Source organism: Nelumbo nucifera, chromosome 2, assembly GCF_055504915.1.
Source record: "Nelumbo nucifera cultivar China Antique chromosome 2, China Antique-T2T, whole genome shotgun sequence".
Lineage (NCBI taxonomy): Eukaryota > Viridiplantae > Streptophyta > Magnoliopsida > Proteales > Nelumbonaceae > Nelumbo > Nelumbo nucifera.
The window spans coordinates 33,404,835-33,430,204 of NC_142650.1; the positions used below are offsets into that span (position 1 = coordinate 33,404,835).

At 35.3% G+C, this 25,370-nt stretch overlaps 1 protein-coding gene across 2 annotated transcripts in view; it reads right to left on the reverse strand.

The window, feature by feature from the left end:
* The window catches only part of LOC104603257 (bifunctional aspartokinase/homoserine dehydrogenase 2, chloroplastic-like), a 32,880-nt gene extending 10,277 nt beyond the window's left edge, over window positions 1-22,603 (reverse strand). Inside the window, exons 1-12 of one of the 2 annotated variants that reach the window (XM_010267249.3) lie at window positions 22,345-22,603; window positions 19,357-19,424; window positions 18,870-19,244; window positions 14,833-14,921; window positions 14,442-14,745; window positions 14,218-14,270; window positions 13,910-14,124; window positions 13,711-13,798; window positions 13,520-13,633; window positions 9,319-9,417; window positions 7,746-7,940; window positions 3,935-4,017 (exon numbers count right to left, since the gene is read on the reverse strand). In XM_010267249.3, coding sequence (XP_010265551.1) covers window positions 3,935-4,017; window positions 7,746-7,940; window positions 9,319-9,417; window positions 13,520-13,633; window positions 13,711-13,798; window positions 13,910-14,124; window positions 14,218-14,270; window positions 14,442-14,745; window positions 14,833-14,921; window positions 18,870-19,244; window positions 19,357-19,424; window positions 22,345-22,508 — 1,847 coding nt within the window. In that variant the 5' untranslated portion in view covers window positions 22,509-22,603. Of the gene's footprint in view, window positions 1-3,934; window positions 4,018-7,745; window positions 7,941-9,318; window positions 9,418-13,519; window positions 13,634-13,710; window positions 13,799-13,909; window positions 14,125-14,217; window positions 14,271-14,441; window positions 14,746-14,832; window positions 14,922-18,869; window positions 19,245-19,356; window positions 19,425-21,872; window positions 21,947-22,344 lie in introns of those variants that run through there. The other variant, XM_010267250.3, reaches the window with a different exon arrangement.
* Window positions 22,604-25,370: the final 2,767 nt, after the last annotated feature.

Sequence of the window (25,370 nt, forward strand, 5' to 3'; positions counted from 1 at the left end):
TCTATCAGCTCACGGCTCCTCTCCTCCTCATGATACTGTAAGTAATAATCTAGAGCCTTCACCTTTTGTGACAACTTCATCTCCTCCACCTCTCCATCGTTCCTCTCGTGTTTCTAGACCCCTTGACCACTATGGTTTTCCTACCAACCATAGTTCCTTTTCTATTGTCCTGACATATCTATAGATATTCCAAAGACTCATCAGCAAGCTATGGCAGTTCCTCACTAGAAAGAAACTATGGATATCGAAATTCAGGCCCTCACAAAAAATGATACTTGAGATCTTGTTCCTTCACCCTCAGATGCTTCAATCATTGGGAGTAGATGGGTATATTCCATCAAACTGAAACCATATGGTAGTCTTGATAAATACAAAGCTCGCTTAGTTGCACAAGGATACAAACAAGAATATGGAATAGATTATGACGAAACATTTTCTCCCGTAGCTAAGATGACCATTGTTTGTTTGTTGCTAGCCATGTCTGCATCTAAACACTGGGAGATTCATCAGATGGATATAAAAAATGCTTTCCTACATGGGAATCTCAAGGAAACTGTTTATATGAAGCCTCCACTAGGATACTATGATAGTTCTCCCTTGGTGTGTCAGCTTAAAAAGTCCTTGTATGGTCTTAAACAAGCCCCCAAGGCATGGTTTGAGAAATTTCATTCAGAAATTACAGATGTAGGATTCACTCAAAGTTCCTCAAATCATTCACCGTTCATATCCAGACGCCCCCAAGGAATTACACAATTACTTCTGTATGGGGATGACATTCTCATTAGCGATGATGATAGTCATGGCATTTCTTCTTTAAAGTAGCATCTCAGCCAGTCCTACAAGATGGACCTTGGTCATCTTACTTATTTCTTGGGGCTAGAAGCCACTCACTCTTCCTGTGGGTATTTTGTTAATCAATACAAGTATGCAATGGATCTTGTGAAATCTGTAAACCTGAGTGATGACAAACAGGTTGACACACCTCTTGAGATGAATCTAAAACTTTCAAAGGATGATGGGGACCCCCTAGCAGACACTATTCTTTATTGATAGCTTGTTGGTAGCTTTATCTACCTTACCATGACACGTCCGGGTATTTCCTATGTTGTCCAAGTGGTTAGTCAGTTTATCTCTTCTCCTCGACAACCACACATGACAGCAGTTCTTCATATTATCCGATACATTCGTAGAACACTTTCACATGGCATCTTTTTTCTTGCATCTACTCCAGTCAGCCTATCTACTTACGTAGATGCTGATTGGGCAGGATGTCCAGATACTCGACGATCCACTATTGGTTGGTGCATCTTTCTTGGTGACTCTCTCATATCTTGGAAGTGTAAAAAGCAACCTACTATCTCCAAGTCCTCTACTGAGGTTGAGTATAGGGCTATGCCCTTTGTCTCCAGTGAGATTATATAGCTAAGAGCCCTCCTCGATGACTTTGGTATCTCCTTGGCATCTCCAGTTCCGATTTATGTTGACAATGTAAGTGCTACCAAGATTGCATCCAACCCAGTCTTCCATGAGCATACCAAACATATAGAGGTTAACTGCCACTTCATCAAAGATCAATTTTCTGCTACACATATCTTTGCCGCACGTGTCTTTTGCCTTACAGCTCGCTGACTTATTCACAAAGGCTATGACCCGTTCTCGTCACCAATTTCTAGTTGGCAAACTAATGCTCATACCTCGGCATCAGTTTGAGGGGGGTGTAAAGACTGATTTATGTCGCTTGGGAGCATCCTTTTATGTTGTATCTTATGTACATTATTCTTTATTTATTTTCTTGTAAAGTCACAGCTGTCCTTTGCATATTTGTGTTATTTTATTCTTTATTGTAAGGAAAGGACACAATTGTCCTTTCCATATTTGTGTACACTACTCTTCTATATAAGAAAATCCTTTTGGGCATGTATTTCATATTCTCTGTGCAATTTGGATTGTCTTTGTCAGCTCAAAATAATGGAATTCTAGTTCAGTGTAATTGTTTTTCACAAGATTCCAACACATGAGATTGTTTTTGCTTTGATCAAAGTTCATATTATGGTCATTTGATGCACAGATCCAAGGTAAGATTGCAGTTTACCACCTTCATTTGCCAAGAGATAATACCAAATTAAATGTCCAATAATGAACAAGTACTCCAAAGATGCAAGAAAGTGTTGCCTTCTATCACTACTCAGTTTCAGGGAGCCATTGGTGTTAAGTAGACAAATTACAAATCAGATTCTTACTGCCAATGAATGTGTGGAGGATCTGAAGAGATTTGGGGCAAAAGGAGTGATTTCTAAATTAGATATTGAGAAGACCTATGATCTAGTTGACTGGGAGTTTCTAAAATTTGTGGATTTAGAGAAACATGGTGCAAATGGGTTAGAGGATGCATCTAAACCTTCCATTACTTCATCATGGTAAATGGAGTAGTGGTTGATTTCTTCCTAGCTAGTAGAGGATTTAGACAAGGAGGCCCTCCCTCCCTCCCTCCCCCCCCCCCCCCTTCCCTCTCCCTCTCCCTCTCCCTCTCCCTCTCCCTCTCCCTCTCCCTCTCCCTCTCCCTCTCCCTCTCTCCTTCCTATTGAAAGATTTGGGCCAAACCAATTCCACCAAGGGTAAGAGCTTTTAATTAGGAGGTTTATCATGATAAAATTAACACATGTGACTTGCTACAAAAAAGGAGACCCTCTCTTGTCTATCTCCGCATTGGTGTGTTTTATGCAAGGGTAATGGAGAAACATGCTTTCACTTACTGATCGCCTTCCCTTGTGCTTCGAGTATTTGGGCTTGATTTCTTGCTTTGTTTGCTTGTAGGTGGATCCCTCCTTCCAACATGTCAAGCTTCATCTAGCCGAAAAGGAGGGGAAAATTCATCTGGAGAAGTCTCAGAGCTACAATAACTTGGACTATTTGGGAGGAGAGAAATGCAAGAATCTTTCAAGAAAAAGAGCGAAGTAAAGGAACCTCGTTACATTGTATAACCATTAGAGTTGTTCATTGGATGAAATCTCTTTAGCTGTTCTTAGATTTTTCCATGGAAGACCTAATGAGGAAGTGGCTAGAGGTGGCTACCTCCTCTTTAGTGAAGCCTAGAAGTAGTGTGTTATGGACTCCACCGTCTGAGAGATTTGTAAGAATGAATTTTGATGGTAGCAAACCCAGGACCCTCAAGGATTGGAGGTATCTTTAGGAATGACTAGGTCATGTTGTGGCATTGTTCTCGAGTCCAATTGGTGACTGGAGACTCTTTGAGGGCAGAACTACTAGCAATGGTGAAAGGGGTAGTCAAAGTAAAGGAATTGGATCTTCATAGGCTGATTATAGAAGGACACTCTTAGTTGGTGATCAATTGGCTACAAAATAAAGGGAATGGCTTCTAAAAGTTTCATAATGAACTGAAGAAAATCAAATGGCTTTCTAGGAATATGGATGCTACATTCCAATGGATCCAAAGGGAAACTAATAGAATGGCTTGTAATTTGGCTAAACAAGGGGTTGGAAGAACTGAACTGTTTTGGTCTAAATTGTAAATTTGATTGTTTGTGGAGATAATTTTATTTCCAGCTGTATTGTATTCTTTATCTGTCACTTTAATTAATGAATGTTTCTGTTATTGATAAAAAAAAGGTATCCAGAGATTAAACTTAAAGTAATTAACAGGCACTTGCACAGGATATCAATTATTATAGGTTCCTGTTTCTTATATTGGTAATAGTCCACTTTATTAATTACTGATAAAAATTGTAGGAATAGACAATGATAGAGTGCCAAGCACCCCATTCCCCAAGGTAGCCTCCGCTCTTATAAACTCCTGCTTTTATAAGTTCAGAATCATATTTAAGTGGTTCTCTTTCACTCAAATACCCATTGTGGCATCTAGAGTAATCTATACAACAAAGAGTTGAAAAGTAAATAGAGCTAAAAGATGACTTACGAGTCATTCAAAACCATTGTTCTTGAGCCAGTGATTCCCATAACACACAAATCAATGTTAAATTCTTCCTTCAATACCCCTGCCTGCCAAAATTATGTTTTAAAATATGATCAAATCCTAGTGATGGGAGACCTTAGTTCATAAAAAGCCAGTAAATTGTCATGGTGGCAGGTGAGAACAAATATAGCAACAGTTAGATGATTAGACACCTAAAACTGGCATATAAAAAGGATATCCAGATAAAGGAAAATAAACTACAATCCACCAAAGTAGATGTCCATGTATGTTGTATCAGATAATGATAAATGTGGAGAAAGATTACACTGTAGAGACAAGTGGAAAGCTTGAGGCCACAAGATTCACAACCACACCGGGGTAATGTCATATATCTTCATAGTTCCTAGATAGAATCAATTGTTTCAATTGCCCAAGAAATATTTGCATCCAAACTAAACTTCCAGTTAGCACAGCCACATTCTCCCTATTGGTAGGATCGGCAGGATTAGAGGTGGAAGGAGACTAAGATGGTGACAAGATGGGTCTGAAAGGGTCCATGGATCTTCAGACACTTCTTTGGGGAGGACGAGACCCTAACATCCAAAGCAAAAATCCTGTCCAGATAGATTTGTATATCACCCAACTCTTTGCATAGTGTTAAGTGAACAGATCAGATTCCTATTGAGAGGCCATCCTCCTAGTTTATCTTTTTTGTTTTACATGAATGCATCAGAGTTTTTGATTTCCTCCACACAGAGGTTTCTTGGGTTATGCTTATCTTAATATACCTAAAAGTTGTACTTTTCATCTTTCTCCAAGATTAACAAAACTCTTTGACCAAGACCAATAAAAAATGTAGTTTTCTTTTGGGTTTTTACTGTTGAAAAACACCAAGATAAATTAAGGTGATTAAAGAAAAGAGTTTATTTGTTTATGGGCTGTTATTCTTATTTATTTTTATTTTATATGGGCTGTAGTTAGTGGCCTGTGGGCCTAATATCTTTTAGTTTATTTATTTGTTTCTATAGTGCTGCCACCTTACTAGGGGCAAAGATGTAGTTCTCCTTTTATTTCAGTATTATAAAAAAAAGTAGAAGCTTGCTTCAAGACCCATGATTACTTCTTGCAATCTCTTCTTTCTTTCTCTCTTCTACTTCTTCTCTCTTCCCCTTCTCATTTTTAACCTGAAATCACTTTCTAAATTTAGTTTTATTAACTAAATCAAGTTAAGTTCAGACTAAATATAAAAGTTTATAATTACTATTTATAGTAAAAACAGACCTGAAAACAGGTACCACAAGAATTGTAGCAGGAAAGAGAAGTCTACATCTTCATCATCTTCCTCAAAGTTTCCTTGCTCTGGATATCATCTTGTTGTGAATAATGAGAGGAAAGGTAGAAAAGGAGAATAAAAATGTAGTGAAGAGAGAACTGGGAGAGAATTTTTGTCTAATAAATTAACATGCCAACCTGTCTCTCTCTTTAATGAAAGAGGCTCTTTATATAATATTAAAATTATACAAAATTACAAGAAAACCTCTAATAGATTTTGTATTACATTAAGTTCCTGACTATATATTTTTCTTCCTATAATAATCCATTTCTCATAAAAACTGAATACTTCAACATTGGTCAAGATTTATAGCATTCTAATCTAGTTCAAGAAACAAGTGAGAATGCCTAGTCAGGATACTAGTGGATATAGTGTTAAGTGGCTGACCTGTCCCAGATTTTGAGTTTCACAACCCCACCTTGTACCTCATCCGAGTCATTTGTATGGGATTAGGAATATAAAGGAGAGAAATTAGTTGATCCAATTTATTCTCCTTTCACCACTAAGGTGCTCATGCATGCTGGTGGCAAGAAGGATAAGTTTTGATCTCAACTATATATTTCTCATGAATCATTATCATCTCTTTTTTTAATTTCTTCTTGCTTGGTTCATTAATTGCTTAATCCTTTTTTTTTTTGTGTGTGTGTGGGGGGGGGGGGGGTAATGGTTTTGCTAAAACAGTTTGGTGATGCAATGGTTGATTCTTTCATGAGCTAGTGTGTGGGGTCAGTTGTAAACTCAACAGAGCCCAAGTACAAAATAACCTGAACCAACCAATTGCAGTCCCAGACTTTGATCTAGAATTGAAAAGGAGAAAGTCCTACTTGGAAGAACATGGTGGGAAGAAGAGGAAGAATAAAGATCTAAATGATGAGAAAAAGAGATTCAGGTCTAAAATAAAGAAAGAAGAAAAGGAAAGAAGAAAATAATGGACTATTATGCACAGGTGACGTCAAAATTAATCTTATTCCATTCATCCATCTCTCAAACTTTCATTATAATTGCTCTTTATAGACTAATTGATCTCCCTTTACAGACCCCATTTCAACTAGGAAAATGGCCCAAAACAAATATGAACTACTTAAAAACTAAGGCAACCTAATAGCTAACCCATATGGATACTCAAATAAGGATTTCTAAAATAACTCTGATAGCCCATTACAAATCCTATACAACTAACCTTCTTGCAAAGGCACCAGAAATTTCTAAAAATAGTAAATCGTGATTTACGATAAATAGTAAGGTTACAATAAATACTAAGAATAGTAAATGTATGGCTATCTGTAAGTTTGAAACTTAACACTTCTGATACACTAACAAACTAGAAAATAAATTTCAGGACTCAAAAATACTGATACCCAAAATACCTAAAAATTATGAATTTATGATATTGATATTGGATGAGAAATCAAGGAATACGAAGAAAAATTATTTCTTTTTCCATGGATTCTTTTCTTGCTTCCATGCCTGCATCACATTTCTTCCCAAACCTGTTTTAGTTTATTCCAGATGTCTTAACAGTGTTTCTTATAGCCAGACCAATCTGGATTTGCTCCTCACCGAGTGCTCCTCACAGCACACCGTAGTCATGTAACGGGAACATCTCCCCATGAATGATGACATGCAAGTATGGGAGATGTTCCCAATGTGCGGCTGCAACATCTCTGAGGTTGGTGTGGGAAGCAAATCCATCTCTAGCCAGACAGGCCCAATACTGTAGCCGATCAGTGCCATCTTTTCCCTTGTCATTCAACTCTTTTTTTTTTTTTTTTTTGAGAAAAGATAACTATTATATTCAAAAGGGGTAAAGGGGGGATGTACATGAGAAGATGTACAAACAACCATCAGGACTCACAACTATAAAATCACCCCACTTAAGGGGGCAAACTATTAGCACTATACAAACTTACCATCCTACGTGCTTTCCTTCTTTATCAAAAACTTCCTACATGCTTAAGTCTTTTCTATTCATTAGTTAGGTTTCAGCCCCTTTTTATCATAGTATGTCCTACATCATTATGCAACTTGTAAAAAGAAGTATTCAACATTTTTACCTTGTATGATGTGAACCAATATAGTTGTCCCAAATTCAATCTATCTGTTTACCATAATATGTTCCTAATTTCCTATTGGGTCAAATCTACACGTGTACATTTTTTACAAAATAAGGTTCTAAAAACTAAATATTTCTTACTTTGTACAACTGAATTATCATGTAGATAGACACAAAGATAAATGCGTATTTAATTAATTGGATATCTTTGTCAAGAGGAAAATAATCACACATATTCTAAACATTGCATCGTAAGCCTTCTACAGATCTTTCAAGTGACTAACATTAATCAGCTAGTTTCAGGTCCAGCCTAAACAGTTACTTCATGTACCAGAGCACACAGAGGAGATCATGGTAGGAAGGATACAAGAAGAAAGATTTATCAAAAAAAGGGTACAAGAATAAAGATGGAGTATTGAATAAAAAACCTGATCTCTGAGCTGGTCAAGAAAAGTGGAACCAATCAATCCCGGTCCAATAATGCCCATTGCTATTGTAGTTTTGGAGAGATAAAATCTGGAGTGAACAGCTCTTAAAGCTCTTATGCAATCTTCTTGCTTAAGTACAACAGTAATATTGTATTCAGAGCAGCCTTGAGCTATAGCCCGAACATTTATATTAGCCTGCAGGAGAGTAGGAGTATTTGTTCATCCTATAAATTATGAGTAGACAGCATCCAGGGAACTGAGCATAAAGCGAGCCACAGAAACTAAAATCTTCATCCAGAATTCAAGTACCTATAGCTGTCAAACCTCTCCAAAAGTCCGAAATTCAATCCAACTATCCTGGATTCGGATTATCTGTTTACATAATCGAACCGGATTCAAATTTTGCAATCTGCATCCGATTAATAATCGGAACGGATGTGGATTTAACTACATCTGATCCAATTAAAATCTGAATCTGATTATATTATAATTTTAATACATAAAATTTATATAATTATATATAAAATAGAACAATATAATTTTATATATTATACTATATATAAATTCATATATATAATAAATTCAATATTTTATATAATATTAACTTATTATATATAAGTTAAAAAGTAATTAAGGGTCCGTTTGGTTTGCAGTTGGAATCGGAATCGGAATGGTCTATTCCCATAGTCTGTTTGATTCAGACAGGAATGGGAATGGAAATTAGAATCAGGAGGAATGGGAATGGCCATTCCCTCAAATGGGGGAATGCCATTCCACCAGGAGGGATTCCAATTCCACCCAACCAAACAGTTGGAATCAGAATAGTCCATTCCGATTCCGATTCCAGACCCCTATTCCCGCAAACCAAACAGGGCTGAACTTTTTTAATTTTTTCTTTACTTAAAAAATGAAGCAAAGACTCAATGTTTTCAAACCGTCATTGACCTGGACAGTCGGACCGTTTGGCCCAGGAACCGTCCAGGCAACCTGTTCTGTTTTACCCCAAACCTGGTCCTTGGCCAAAAACCGTTGAATTGGTCAATGACCCATTGACATGGGTGGTCGAACTGTCAACTCGTTTGACCCGTTCAACATTTTTTTGCCTTTTTATTTTAATTTTTAAATTTTTTCGTCAGAACGGGTCATCCGTTCAAACCGAACAGTCAAACTGTCAACCCGGAAACCGGTGGCTAGAACGGTTCCAAGTTGGTTTTTAAAACATTGGCAAAGATGGATTAAATCCAAATATGGTTCAAGTCTGATAGGATTTGAATCCAATCCAAGATCTTCAAATCCGATCCTGTTCGGATTTTAGCTTTCGTTTCTGGGGCAGGCGAATGATTTTTCTGAGTATCAATCGGAATCCAATCCATTTATAGCCTTACCAGTACCTACCTTGAACATCCAAGGTAGAATAATAACAAAAATTCTCAAGCATGAGAGATCACTACATAAAGATTTTGAAAAATAGACATGCAGAAACCTTTTCCGGTATTTGTCATTTTCCTTTTACAAGAAAAAAAAAAGGTAATTTATTAATAAAGAAGGTGAAGAAAGAAGCAAGCCTAAATACCTTTGCCAATGCATTGAAAAGAGTAGCACTAACTCCAGGTGTACTTGCCATTTTCTGGCCAACTGCTGCCAAAATGCTACAGTTGTGAATAACCTCAATCTGAAAGAAGCATGGTTAATGAACAAGCGAATAACTTAAGTTGTTAAAAACCAATAATTTATTAAATCAAATACCAAAATATTTTACTGTTGATGCTCCTAAAAATTGCAGCAAGGAAATCTATAGAAACTTCAAGAATGACACATAGAACCAATGTTCAAAAAACCAGACCGGGTATAGAACCAGAGAAGGGAGAGGTTCACGGGTCAGAGGTTCAATCGGGGTCGAACCGTGATGACATGGCATATACATATCTATACTACAGGTCATATAAATACTATATATAATATATTTTATAACTTGCAATATATTTAAATATGGTAGTTAGATGGCAAGTTCCTTAATTTTTAAAGCAAATGACTAGGTTTCAAGTCTCTTAATTTACATTCTCTTTTAAAATACGTGTATGATAAAGTAATATGTACAATAAAGAGTCATTAATTAACACAAGTAATAAGGTGGACTAAGGGTAATTAAGCAACATATAGAAATTAGAGGTCATGGGTTCAAGTCTTACTAAAAACATTTTAAAATTTCAATTGTTAAGGACCTAGGCGGTTTCGCAAAACCGGGACCGGTTCACTGGTTTTCCAATCAAACTGGCAGGTCAGCTGGTTTCCACTAGTTTTTGATCAAGTGCGGTTATTGGGGTATGACCGAAACGGCCAAGGTCCTAAGTCACAGTTAAACTGGTCCAACCGGTCTGGTTTTCTAAACACTGCATAGAACCTTTAATAACTAGAAACTCCGAATCTTCATAATTCAAAGGCAGATATTTCTACAGCCAACTGAGATTCAATTTTTTTATGGAATACATAACCATGTTGACCAACTAATAGAGGGATGTCTATGCATATAGGCCGAGTATATGACCTCACTTGAAAGATGAAAGTCTTATCAATTTGTTGCACCTTGAAATTCCTTCAAAATATTGGGCTCCAAATGTTCTCTTGTCACTATTTTTCAAAATAATAATCTGTTGTTTCTAACAGAATGGTTTTAAAACTTCACCACAACCAATTAATTCCACCAAAACACTTCTACTTCCATGGTAACCAAAGCAAAATTTGTACTACTATTTATATCTCAATAAATTTTACATTACCTTTTCTCAAAAAATTTACCCAATTGAAATTCAAATCAAAATTCCATAACTTTGGTCAAATTTCAATAATTTTTGAGTGTTCCAATTGAACACTTACAAAAATACATGATTTATAAATCAAAAGAAGAGAGCATGCTAAGTAAAACTTTAAAAAAACATAAAAGACAAAGAATTTTCTTTTTTTTTGAAAAAGATAAGATAAGATTTTATTAATGAAATACAACAAGGGTGTAGGGAGGCAACCCAAACTCAGCTAAACCACCCTCACACTGGCACTTACAAGTCCTGCACACTCCTACATTGCAATAGTCAATAGATACCTCATACCATAAAGATTCATGCTGGAACCCCTTCAAGGCCAAAACCCAAGAGGCAAGCCTCCCTACTTAGATTGTATTATGGAAAGGAACCAAAGACTTCCTGGACAGAAAGAAGATCACTACTCCCCAAAATCTGAAACCTGAGAGATTCATACACAGGATTCAGCCCCAACAAGAATGCAAACACCCACTATTGTGAAACAAACTTATTGTACGCCTTTGCATCATCATCATCATCACTTTTCAACTCAATGGTCTAGTAATGATCTATCTCCTTCCATACTGAAGTGAGAGCTGAATAGCAAGCAAACAAGTTACGGCCTCCCTGCCTACAAGTAGTGGATTCAACCTAGAACTGATAAATTTTTGCATAGTGTCTCTGCTCTGAATAGGTCAATTTAGCCTGTTCCCCTATCTCATTTTCTGTATCAGTCCACATAAAATTCTTCCTCACTTCCGGGTTCCATAGCCACAAGGAGCCAAGACATCACCATACTGTTCTCTTGATCCCACCTATCATATTCAGCAGTCCCTATCTTAGGTTCCTTGACCTTCTTATTGATATAGCCAGATTTCCCCCTGGCTATAACATACAACTTTATTCCCTTAGACCATTCCAGATAATTTAATCCATTCAATGGGGTAATAAACATAGGGAAATTTATGCTTTCAGCCCCAACAGTAGATGTTCCCTGAGGTGATGTAAGTCTAGATGATGCAGAATTATCAGTTGCCATTCACTCAAGCACCCAAACCACCAAAAAAACACAATCTGAATTCAATAAATAGAACTCGACACCTCACATCAAACACACATGAAGGAAAAATAAGGGGTCAAACCCTAGTCGAACAATAGGAAGCTAGGAACTGCTGAAATCCTTCTCATACACTGGCTACACAGCCAAAAGACAAATTTTATTCATCACCAATACTGCACACACTGCTTACAATACATACCTATTGTGCACAGGATCATTTGATCCACTACAGTCACAAGAAAAGGCACACAACCCGACGCACTTCCCTTGTCACTACAGCCAAGAAAAAAGAGGAAGAGAGATGTGCGATCGCTGGTCTGATCAGCCCAAAGGAGAGAACTCTTTCCACAGTTGAGGAAAGAAAGGAAGAAAAAGGTTTAAATAGAGAAGTCGATCTGAGATCTTCTACCGCCCAAGAACGTGGCTCTGATACCATGTTCTGCACTAGAGAATTAATAAAAATAGAGGAGAAGAGAATTGAAGAGAAAAAAAGATAGTTTGAGGGGAAAAAATCTTGGCTGGTGGCACCCCTTTTACTATTTATACTTAAGTGACATAAAAAGAAGAAAATTACAATATAGCCCTTACGGCACATACTATCATAAAAAACGTATAAATCTCAACACAGAGAAAATCAAACCAATCTTCTTGTATTCCTTCAAACTGACACCAATATTTTGAGCATTGACTTTCATAAACAGGATTACAATAGGGTGGTTGAAGTGGAAAGATGTATTTGGTGTGTTGTAACACCAGCTTATACCAACAAGACTAAAAGGAAAAAATTTTAAGATTGCCAACATTATATGGGACAAAGTGTAGGGCAACCAGAAAACAATGTATCAAAAAAATGAGTACATCAAATATGAGGAAGATGAGCCATCATTGATCAAAAAAAAGGATGGGGATGCTGAAATGGATGGCCAGCAAGACGAGGAAGGACATAATTAGAAACAAGCACATGAGGACCCAGGAGTAGCCCTGTTTTGTGACAAGATCAGAAATAGTAGACAGAAATGTTTCATTCATGTGCATAGACAACCAGTAACTGCAGCAGTGAGGTGTGGCTTACTGCAAGTAGAAGGCTCTAAAACCGATCTGTTTCCCACCTCTTGATTCAATGTTGTTATTCTTATAGTGTGTGGTCCCATTGCTTGGTGCTGTTCAATAAACAATGGACAGTCCCAAGAAATCTCAAGTATTTAATTTCCTCTTGGCGAGTAAAAGATTTTAGTCCCTGTGGCAACATCCAATGGAGATTGGTTCCTCCTGCTATTTGCTAGTTGATTTGGAGAGAACGCAATAGAAGGATCTTCGAACACAAAGCTATGACAAAGGAACATATAATGGGGAAGGTTGAAGCTTGAAAGATCTATCATTCATTGGTCTAGCCTCTTTAAGGAGTTTCGAGGCCTAAAATACCAAAATTTCTGTAATCATTGGGAGCAGATCATTTCTGACATCAACTTTCTAGTCTGATATAGTGCCTTCTTTGGTAAGGAATTCTCTGACTCCAATACCTTTTGTATATGCCTCCAAGTGAGAATTCATGTATATTTTGTTTGGGGGAACCTCACCCTCCTTTAATATATGCATACTACTATTGTCAAAAAAAGGCAAACTAGCTGGCATACTCTATCAAACTGACTACTACAGTACTACCCCCAAAGGAAAGGAATGTTGATCCAAAATTTTCTTGTGCCTTTTCCAATAACCATTAACCAAGCCCCAAAGGAAGCCCTAAGAAATAGAAACTGTGGAGGCAATAATTTAAAACATCCAATGAACATCAAGTATTGATTGGAAAATCCAGGAACTAAGCACACTGGAAAAGGCTGGAAAAGGACAAAGTTAGTTTCTTTCAGAAAATAACAATGCTATTTTGTAGGCATCTGTTTAGTTAAACTAAAGTAGAACACCTGTGAAATACGCCCAGCATCCAATGCTTGACAAAACCTAGACTGCAGAGCCTCAGCAACAGCATTTACTTCTTTCTCAGGCACAGCAAAGCAGACAGAATGCTCACTACTAGCCTGCATTTATCCAATCATTAAGAAACAGAAATTATTCATTTGAACCCATGTAATGGATATCAACAGGATATATGTACCTGGGATATCATTATAACGTTAGCTCCCACATCTTTCACAGCACCAAAAATGTCATCAGCGGTACCAGGAACACCAGCCATTCCAGTTCTGCATCAAAATAACTTGAAACACATAAATTAGGCAAAAAGAATGGAACAAAACGAGATACTTCCAGCTGCAAAAAGACATGCAGCTTGGGTCCATGGAACGCATGCTTACCCTTCAACATTTACAAGGGCCAAATTGTCAATTGTTGCAAATCCTTTAACAAGAGACTTCAATTGCTTACTATCTCCATTTTCATCAGCAGGAAGCCTGCAAATAGTTGTTCCAGGAGCAGAGAGATTGAAGATATTTCTTATTACAATTGGAATGTCATATCGCATTACTGGGATAATGGTTCGTGGATGCAAAACGTTTGCCCCAAAATATGACTGCATATACAGGTAAGCTGTTTGTTAGGAATGTCTGATCAACAAATATATCTCACAATTCCAACAATATAAGAAGAGTAGTCAATTTTTCACCATTTCCCAGGCCTCCTGATATGACAATTTTCTCAATATCACAGCCTTGCTAACTGCAGAAAAGAAATTATTTTTGGTTTTACAATCAAGCCCATATTAAGTTTCATTCAGATTCCAGAATGCAATATTTCACCTATGAAAAGCATAGTTATCAAAATCAATGAGAGTTCCTATCATTTCTCATAATGGATTAACCAAGTACACAAGTAAGCACCAGTTCAAACCTTTTCTGGGGTCTGCACTATACACACCATCCACATCAGTCCAAATTGTAACCTGACGGGCCATGAATAGAGCTCCCATTATAGCTGCAGAGAAGTCGCTTCCATCTCTTTTTAGTGTTGTAGGAATATTTTGGGGTGTACTGGCTATGAAACCAGTAGCAATGATTATCCTAGATGGATTTTTAGAGAACCAACTCTCAAGTCTTCTCTCAGATTCCAAAATATCAGGATCAACTTGATTAGAGTTGGTAGGATTTACAATAAGAACATCTCTAGTATCCATCCAATTGCACTCCACTCCTTGCTGCACCAAGAGAATTACTTAAAATAAGTTTTATAAAGTTAAAATGTTCAGTTACTTTAGCACTCCAAAAGCAACAAACTTCTGCACCTTTCTGACAACAGATGACAATATCTGAGCAGACCATAACTCTCCATGGCCCACCACAAAATCTGAAAAAGATTCTGTGGCATGACCAGCTGCAATACATTAAGGTGTCAGCAACTGCATTGGTTAGCAGCTTCTATTTACCAACAATAGAAACCAAAATAACAAGAAAAACCAGCATATAGTCCAAAGTATCATGCATGTTTCAATTAAACTGATGACCAGAATGCCTCTTTCAATGTAATTGTACAAATTGAAAACTGTATGAGATCAAAATGGCATACTAACAAAGCTTAAATTATGCATTCAGAAAGAAATAAGCAACAAAATCATATCAAGTTTACGGAACCCTTCAAAACTTGTGCAAATTGAAGCCAAGTTCAAAGGAGCCCTAAAACATTTTTGTGAAGTTTCAAAATGGGTGCAACAAGGTGAGCAACTCCCAATAGATGGATTTTTCTACAGAAAAGACTTTAAAAGGTTCCTCATTACAGATAATATGGACAAGGGAGATTTTACCCATTATCATTTACAAAAAATAAATAGTTTCCTAGGAAGATAAAAAGGGAAAGAAAAGCATATCACATCTAAGCCCCTAAAAGTATTTCAGAAAGTAGTTCTAGCTTCAATGTGGTAACAGATCATACATCAGATACTGGGAAGAGAAAAGGTATGGGATGGGAAGCTCCCACCAACTGTATGGGCTATGCATGTTGAAGAGGTGTACCATAACCAGATATTTTCAAGCTAGAAAAGGTAGTTAAATGGTGACCACCATTTCAAAGACCAAGACAGCAAAATTAGATAAATGAGAGTCTGTAAACCTGATAGTAAAGCCCATCCATGTAAGTTAACAGCAGGCCATAAATTAATTTAAAAGGAAGTTGGGCCCCAATCACAACTTATAAATCATTTCATGGGCCTGTAGTATCCATTTAAAGAGAATGTCACTTGTCTTTTCATAAAGAGAGGGCTTTTTTTCCCACCTTAAACCCCTCTTCAAGTGGGGTGACACATAGCACCCTAAGAAAAGAGGTGTGGGGAGTTAGCTACATCATGGTTTCAAGTGTCGCGGCATTTCACTAATGTCACCCGACATATGTCGATGTCAAGGCTCACCGACATGAAAATGGATGGTAATATAAAAATTACATTATTTCGGTCGACATTTCCTATATTTCGGAAATGTCAACCAAATCGGTTCAAATAACCAAAAAAAAAGACAGTTTTTCCTATTATGTCAACAGGATGTCGACTAATGTACATCAATAATATAATATATTAGTATATTATATTAATATAATACAGCATATTAATATAAATTATTCCATTAATAATTTCTATTTAATATTTCAAATAAAATATTTATAAAAAAGAATTAACAAAAAATAAAAACAAAAGAATAAATTAATTACTTTATAATATAAAACATAAAATATTTTTCAAGTAATAAAATATTAACTAGTTAGTATTTTTAAAATATTTATTAAAATAAAAATGTTTATTAAATTTTATAATAAATCATATTCTAAATTTAATATAAAAAATCAGAATAGATTCATTAAATTTTATACTAAATCATAATTTGTTATAAATTTAGTATTAAAAATCATAATAAATTCATTAAGTTTTATAAGAAATCAGAATTTATCATAATCTTAATACTACAAAAAGGAGAATCAGTTTATTAAATTTATAATAAAACATAATGTATTATAACTTTAATATTTAAAATATCAGAATAAATGTATTTCTATTTACTAGTGTGAAATAAATATATTAGAATTTATAATAAATCAGAATTAAAAACAAGAAAAGAAAATATCGGATAACCTTGTAAAAACATCAAAATGCATAACAAATCAGTAAATCGTCATTTACTAATTTGTTATTGATCTTAGTTTCTTAGCTTTATATAATGGTTGGGAATAAGATAATAGTCTAGAAATATGTATTAATGCTTCTTTTATCATTTTACAAAATATCATTGCATATTTCCACATATTTCATAATATTTCCACAATTTCTAATTTTTACAATATTTCCTCTCAACATTTCCGACATATGTCCTATATTTTGGTAAGCGACATTTCCGTCGACATCGACATTTTAAACCTTGATCTACATCCCTCTTCTATATACACCCCTCTCCTTACAGAGAGGAGGACTAATGCCATTCTAATAACTGAAGTTCCAGCAACAAAAAGGACAAAACAAGAAAGAAGAGAAAAGGAGGTGTGAAGAATTAAAGTCCAACCTAAGTCTATGAAGGTAGGAGAAAAGATGATACTTCCCCATCTCTTCATGACTACATCTATACAGCCTCCTCTATGAGGAAGCCATGCTTCTCTATTCCCCTACCCTCTTACTCCTCTCCATTTTTCTCTTTTTCCTTGCCTCTAAATAGAAAATTAATCCCATGTAGAGGAAACATCCATCTAGAGCCTTTTTTCATGAAGCTTGACTAATTATGGCTCTCTAAAAGATATTAATTCAATTTTGCATGCGGGAGATAACCATCTATAACCTTATTCATGAAACTTTACGGATTATGGTTCCCTACACTATTAAATTTCTATAGATTTTGATTCAATGTGGGGAGAAAAGTCATCCACAGCCTTTTATGTTTCAATAAAATTACCTTACCTTTCAGAAAAAAAAAAAAAAAAAATTGTCCCTACTTATCTACCATACATAAAAATGTTATTAATCTATTTACTCCTTGCGCTTTCTATCAAACTAAAGAGGGAATATATACCAGGATTTTCAATAGAAAATTCTGCAGTCAAAATCTTTTACTCCATCCTGTTTATTTACATTTTTAAGTCAGAATCAAAAAGTTGTTTCTACTCCTAGCAAAGATATAAGATACCCTAAATGGGGGCTACCTAAATACTAAAAATCCACATACTACTTACTAGCCTAATTGGGTGAATCATATTATGTGAGAAATTTACCTAATTTTTTTCTGCTAACAACCAACTACAAGGGCTCATAAATGACAAACTGGTAATATCACATCCAAGATTAATGAAGATAATGGATCACATATTTTTCTCCATAAGCAAGGATAGTTTGGAGTTTCTTTATCACATTTTAGGAGGAGAAAAGTGCCTTGGGAGCCATATGTGCTACTGATGACTTGGTAACATATTAGACACAATAGAGATAAATTCAATACTAAACCACTATTGTGCAAATAGAGACCCAAGGAGGTAGCATGAAATAGATGAGGAGTGGATACGATTATCAATAGAGAAGAATATGAGTATTTAATTTGGAAACAAAAAAGAAAAAAGAAACAGAGGTCATGACCATTAATAAGAACTTCCTTTATATCATTCCAATATTCTCTAAAATTTGTCGTATTTTTGAAGAAGAAAATACTCTCAAAATTGAAATTGCAAATCTTACCACCAAGAAAGCACAAAATATTAAAAATTTCTTATTCAATTTCATTTGATTCATTACATAGACTCAGACTCATAGCCACACTGGGAACTCTGAATAATATGCATTCCTAGAATTACGTTTACACTTTGTTTACCAATTCAAGAATTAGATTAAGTACAACTACGTTTTCCAATTTTCTACACCTAAAACATTCCCTCAATTCTAAGGATTGCATAGAGAAATTTTTTTTATTGGAAACGGTAACTTTCATTAGTATTGACCCATATTTTGATTGCATAGAGAATTTCATTTATCACATCAATAGGATTCCATATTCCCTAATTCAAATGTTATAATTATCATATTTTCAATTTTCAAAGAGATTCCATTTACATTGTCAATAGCAAACCACCACTACCAAATTCTATGAAGGCAGAATCCAATATGATTAGGATAAAAATTCACAAATCTGAAGGAAACACATAGAATATACACCAAAGTAGTGATACTTACAAGCAACCTATAAACTTTGTACTGAATATCACAACAATGTATTTCACTATTGGCTGTCATTCAGAAAGGCTACCATTGTTTTACAGTTTATATTGCATAATTTGACTTAGATGAGGAATATACGAGATTAATACCTATATAAATTGCATGAAGCATTGCTTTGAGGTTACTGATGTCATGATGCAACCGTGATAGGAAACTAGCAAGATCATTTCCATCAAGTAGGTTCATTGCTGTTAGTTTGTGCTTTTCTAAAACAGCATCCAGTGCTGATAAGTAGGACTCATCACGGGATTGAGCCTTGTAAATGAGATCATACATCATATCTGTCACCTTTGACATTGCAGATACAACCACCAATTTCCTATCTGAATCATCATTAATAATTATATTTGCAACATTCTGAATTCTTTGGGAGGTACCCACACAGGTCCCACCAAATTTATGAATAGACCACATATTGCCTTTGGGAAGTGGTGTTCTTTCCTCAGGTTCTTTCTGCAAAGGATCTGCCAAAAAAGGGGTCACTCAGGTATTAACAAATGAATGTAAATACACAAGCTTCTCAAGGTTGTGATTATGATTCCAAGCCATTACGACAACAATGGATGGAGGAAGGACCTGCAACTGGAGCATAGAGTTGAGCATAACATGATTGCCTTTTTCCCCACACAGGAACACAACCAATTCTGAAAAGAGAATAGCAATAGAAAATCATTGAGCAACTGACAAGAAACAGGGAAAAAATAAATAAAGAGGAAAAGGGAAGAAAAAACATGGGAAGAAAAGCTTCAAAAACAAAATATAAAAAATATACAAATTTGTAAAGGAGCAGAAGAAAAACTTTCTAGAAAAGTAAAAACAGATAACAACATTAGCCATGGGAGGAAGGGAAAAACAAGTTAGTTCCCAGATGAAAATATTTTTACTAATGACAACATTAAGCAAAAAAACTAGCACCAGAAGGAATGATTCCTACATTAGGAAATAAAGAAGGGAAGAAACAAAAAAAAGAAAAATATTTGCAATAAAAGACTTTACAAAATGACCAAAAGAATAAATGAAAAATACAAGCTTTCACTCCCAAGAACAATGGAAGAGAGACGCAACCAATAACAGTTCACAAATTACCTGAAACATAGCAAAATTTCCCCAACCCACCTCCCCCCCCCCCACACACACACCCCGATTTAAAATAATTCCAAATTTCTGTCAGCATTTTCTCAACATTTTAAAAATTTATGATACATCAGCTAAGTTTTCAATTTGTTATCTGCAAATATTCCAAGTTTCAACATAGTATTAAAAATTTCACAGGTTTCATATAATCAATTTGAAACGACTGTCAGGAATAGAAAGTGTACAAACCACAGATTCACATAAAGAGAAAAAACTAGGATTTGTTGATTCTAGACCCATGAATCATCTAACTCCAGTTAGGTTTTTTAGAATATTAAGTTCTTATAAGATTTTAGTTAAGTAATTAAGACTTTACAATAACCAGATGATAATAAAATTTCCTCATCTAATGGAAGATTGTGGATGATTACATGCAGATATTTTATAACATGGTGAATTGTACACAATTCTACTCATGTTGAATAGCAATACTATGGCCACAACACTCAAGATAGGGATAAATTTTTTGAAATGCCTCAAAGAAAAGGAGTAAGGAAATAAGAGTCATATTTGGTTTATGTGGATACACATCTCTCATGATCATAAATCAAATTTTCCATCTATATCCACTTAAATGTTGTAATCTTCTATCATTTCTTATACATAGTAAATTATTATTTTTTAGGTCTTGAGTATGTAAGTATAACTCTTTTAGCATGTCATGAAGTTTTTCAAATATTATTCCATGTTTTTAATATTTCATCAGTTTCCTTAGATATTCCATATTTCTGAATAAAAAATTCCAAAATATTTTTTTGGTGGGATAAAAAAAATCCAAAATATCCCATTTTCACATGTGGAAATGCCTAACTAAATAGAAACTTTGAACCATTCAAGCAACTACAGCACAAATTGATCATGTAAAGCAAACAGAAAGACCACCCATCACATGGTCACCAGTTTGTATAACAAGCAGAAGCTATTCCAATCGATCATTGACCCCTAATCAACTATCTCCAGGTCACTCCCTTTGAATCTATTCTATTGGTGAGAGAGTTGGATTGTTATGGAATCCATCTAAGCAAGCTGTTTTCCCTGGGTAGCAAATGCTTTAGCTATTACAACCTGAGACAAAAGTGAAGGGTCTTAGTGATTGGGGAACCTCTAAGTGATTCTCCATCCAACCAATTACAACTTAAAAGTGTCCTTCAATCTCAAGTCTCAAAAACCCAGAGGCAAACCCAACTTTAAGCCATAGAGAAGAGCTGGAAGTGGGGACTTCACTCTAATGAAATTTCCCTTCCTAATAGGGCCTGAAAAAGGTCAAAACAACAGCATAGTCATGTCCCCTGAAGACTCCACCTACTGCTGAAGGTCTCTAGATTCTGAACAGCTGTCAAAGTTGAGCTTCATCACTCACTCACTTTGGAGGAGCCAGTCCTGCACAGCTTCACTGCCATTGTAGAGAAAAGCTAGAAACGAACTCTGCATTAACTGATACTCCTATGACCTCCTTCATTGGCATCTAATGCCCAACTGTAATGGCAATCAAGATGATAATATTATAAGATAATCTCTTGACTGAGAAGATCCTTTGATTCCTTTCTTCCTAAGCACTGCATAGAGTGATAAATCTTGTGCATATCCAATCATTGCCCTCTTTGTGATTTTGAGCAGAAAATGAGTTAAGAAATGATAACCAGTATTCTCATTAAAACATAATAGACCGCCTCAAAAGGAAAGAAAAGGGGAAAATGCATCGTTAAATATTTTTAATTATGAAAATTACAGTATTGTGAAATTTTATGATTATTCTGACAAGGCTATTACGGTTGAATATTGGAAAAGAAATTTGTTCTCTGCCGATTATTAAAAAAATGCATATGAAAAAAAAAATATATCAAGTGAAATTTAAAATATTTCTGTTCAGGTTCAATGCATAGTCTACTGAATTCTTATTTTTCCAAGGTAAATGACCCACCGATAACCAAAAAGAAGAGGCGAGAGCATAATCTTACGCTATGCCATGATCCATCTTGCAAACCATAGTAATTAAGAATCATCATCCACTGTCTGCGGTGCTGCATTGCAGCCGTGAGGTAGTCTCTTTAGTGCAACTTACCCAAATACCCACCAATGTACCCAGAAGAGTCCATGATTACATCAAAACTCAAACTTGAAACAAAATGAACGGACAATCCAACACAATAGCGATAAAGCTACCATATCAAGCTCACAATGTCACCAAAAGATTCTACTACAACACAGATATTAATCAAATCAATCTCGGAATCTCAAATAAAGCCCTAAAATACCCTTACCCATTTGACAGACAAAAGTGAATCAATCAAATCAATCTCAGAATCCCAAAGAAAGCAGAGGAACCAAAATGCAGTCCGATGAAGAACTAATTATTAACACTGTTCAATGCATGGGAGACCAATTTCCAAAGAGAAAGCTACAGGTGGAGATGAAATGAAGATAATTAACCTGGGAGCGGAATAGTGTCGAAGAAAAGCACCAGGGAACGAAATGTGGGACAAAGAAGAAAAATGGTGGCGGCATCGAGAGCTGCAGCTCTTCCTCTTGTCACTCTGTGCCACTGCACTGAACGAGAAGCCATAGGACGGAGAGAAGGATGAAGAGAATGCCATGGCTACTGCTTCAGAAGTGAAGCGAGAAGCGACACTAAACAGAGATCAGAGTATACAGAGTGTGTCCACTGTCCACTACTGATTACTCCGCTGTCTCTTCCTCTCGCTATATATGACGAAACAGCCATAATGGTATACGAACAAACCAGTCAATTGGGAACGTCCACATCTTCACATAACCGTTAGAACAGAATCTTTACATGCAGATACCATACGTCCGTTGGTTCAGAATCTTTTCATGCAGAAGCGGGATCTTATTTGGACTCCATCTCGCACATTTGCCTAGTTGGGTTGATAAAATATTCTCGATGTACACTAAACTACCATAAACCCACGAAAAAGTGGTTTCGTATAGGAATCTTTTTAGGGCCCCACCACAACCCTCTTGGTTATTAAGCCATTATTATACTTTTGAACGCTTTGAGGGCCCCACATCACAGAGATGTAAAGTGTTGCGTCCATGTGGGGTCCAGATCCTGCCAGTGGCCACGTTACACAAACCCACCACGGATGGATACAGAAATTGTCAGTTGATCATCTCCAACTAACGTACCTGAAATTTTTTTGGGCTCCATAGTGGATGTCCACGTTTAATCTCTCGGTTGTTTGTTTCTGCGACGTGGCGGGACGTAGCGCACGCATCTCTACCACCAATGTGAGATCTGTATTATGGGCCCACCTTTTGAGATCCTGACGGAATTGCGTTGCGCCGAGAGGTCACTTCACAATTTGCATGTCGGTACTTCGATAAAAAATTCAAAGGTCGCATCCACCGACGGTGCAGCCAAGATTCCGTTTATGACGGAAAAAGGCATAATACCTGCCAATGCTGGCTCGGTTGATAGCTTCTGTCATCTGGGGCGGTTTTCAGGGAGACCTGGGATCAATGGCAAGGGGGCCCGGGAATATCTCCCTCGTCATTCACGGGGCGAAGTTCACAATAGTGGTGGTGTTTTGTGGGTTAGAGAGGTTTGAAAGAATTTATTATAAAGACTTTTCAATGGTGTAGGTCCTATTCTTTTAGATGAAATAGGTTTCAACTACAAATTAATCTTGATTCGACTTTTAAATTAAATAAGAAACTAAAATTAGATATAGGATACAGATATTGAATTTCAAACAAAATGATAGTTGCCTTGTACTTGGTATAGGGTTCTTCTCTAGTATCCATATCTATATACTAAATCAATGTATGCCACAAAAAATATTTACATCAAAAACACAAATGTAATTATGTTTCTGATTTATTAAATTTGTAAATTTAATTTTAACCTTCAATCTCTATACTCAATATGGACTCCTTTCCACTAAAGGAAAGCCCTCAAAGTAAAGGGTTTTTACTTCAAACAAATGGCACTCAATTTTCTCAAGAGAGAGTAGTTTTTTCCACTCTCAAATAAGCTTTATTTATGCATGTGTTTGCCTGCTATAATAAAAGTTGGACAAATTAACTCAACTCTTTTGAAAAAATGTTAGAAAAGTAGCTATTTCAAAATATGGGACTCGTATTAATTTTTTAATTTAATTTCCTAATTCAAATAGAAGACTTGTTATAAAGACTTTTATTGATGTGATGCATGTTATTTTAAATGAAATAGGTTATCAATTACCTTTAAATTTTAAAAGTAAAAATAATGGACTCAAATTAAATATACCAAATAAATATTGAATATCAATTAAAGTGGATTGTTGTTTGACATATAAAATCTAATTTAGGTGGCGTTTGATAAATCTGAAATCTGAAATATGAAAAGTTAAAAAGATATTAAAAGTATCTAAAATCTTAAAAGAAGCATAGGTGTTTTTCTACTTTTTAGAGGCTCTAAATAGATAAGTTTATTTGTGTTGGATCAACCCTTCAACATATGAAATTCCTTAATGTTACTATTTTACCCCTAAAACAAACTATTTAGTAATTTTGAGTTCAATTTGCATTATTTCATAAAAATAATTTATTAAATTCAAAATAATATGGAAAAGTTTGAGTAAATTATGAAAATAAAAAAATAATATATTAAAATAAGAATAAAATTGAAAGATACATATAAACTTATAAATTAAAAATAAGGGAAAATTCCCGATTAATACTCTATACTTTGGGTTGAGTGACGATTTGGTCCCCGAACTTTAAAATGCGACAATCCAGTACCCAAACTTCCAAAATGTGACAATCCAGTACCCGAACTTTCAAAATGTGGCAATCTAGTACTTACCGTTAATTAGTCGTCAGTGACATTTAAAAAGTCAAAAATGCCCTTCAAATGTCATCTAATTCTCTTTATCAACCATCTAAACATTGCCAAAAAATTGAACAGTCCCAAATCCTAGCCTCTTCTATTAAAAAAAGTTGGTGATTGTTTAAAAGAATCTAAAATTTAGGACTATTCATTATATTGTCAATGTTTGGATGGTTGATAAAGAGAATTAGATGGCATTCTTAGGGTATTTTTTACTTTTCAAATGTCACTTAATGACTAATTAACGAACTGGTTAACAACATGTACTGGATTGTTACATTTTGAAAGTTTGGGTACTGGATTGTCACATTTTGAAAGTTCGGGTATTAAATTGTCGCATTTAACATTTGGGGAGCAAATTGTTACTCAAGCCAAAGTATAGGGTACTGATCAGGAATTTTTCCTAAAAATAAATTATTAAAAGCTAAAATAATAATGAAAATAGTAATAAAGTCCATGAAGCAATGAAATTTTTTTAATAATTATCAAATTATTAAATTAAAATTATTAAAATATTTAATAATTAATAAAACTTAAAATTATTAATATAAAATATTATAAAAATAATAAAATTATTAGAAACTATTAATATATTCAATAATTAATATAATTAAAATAATTAATA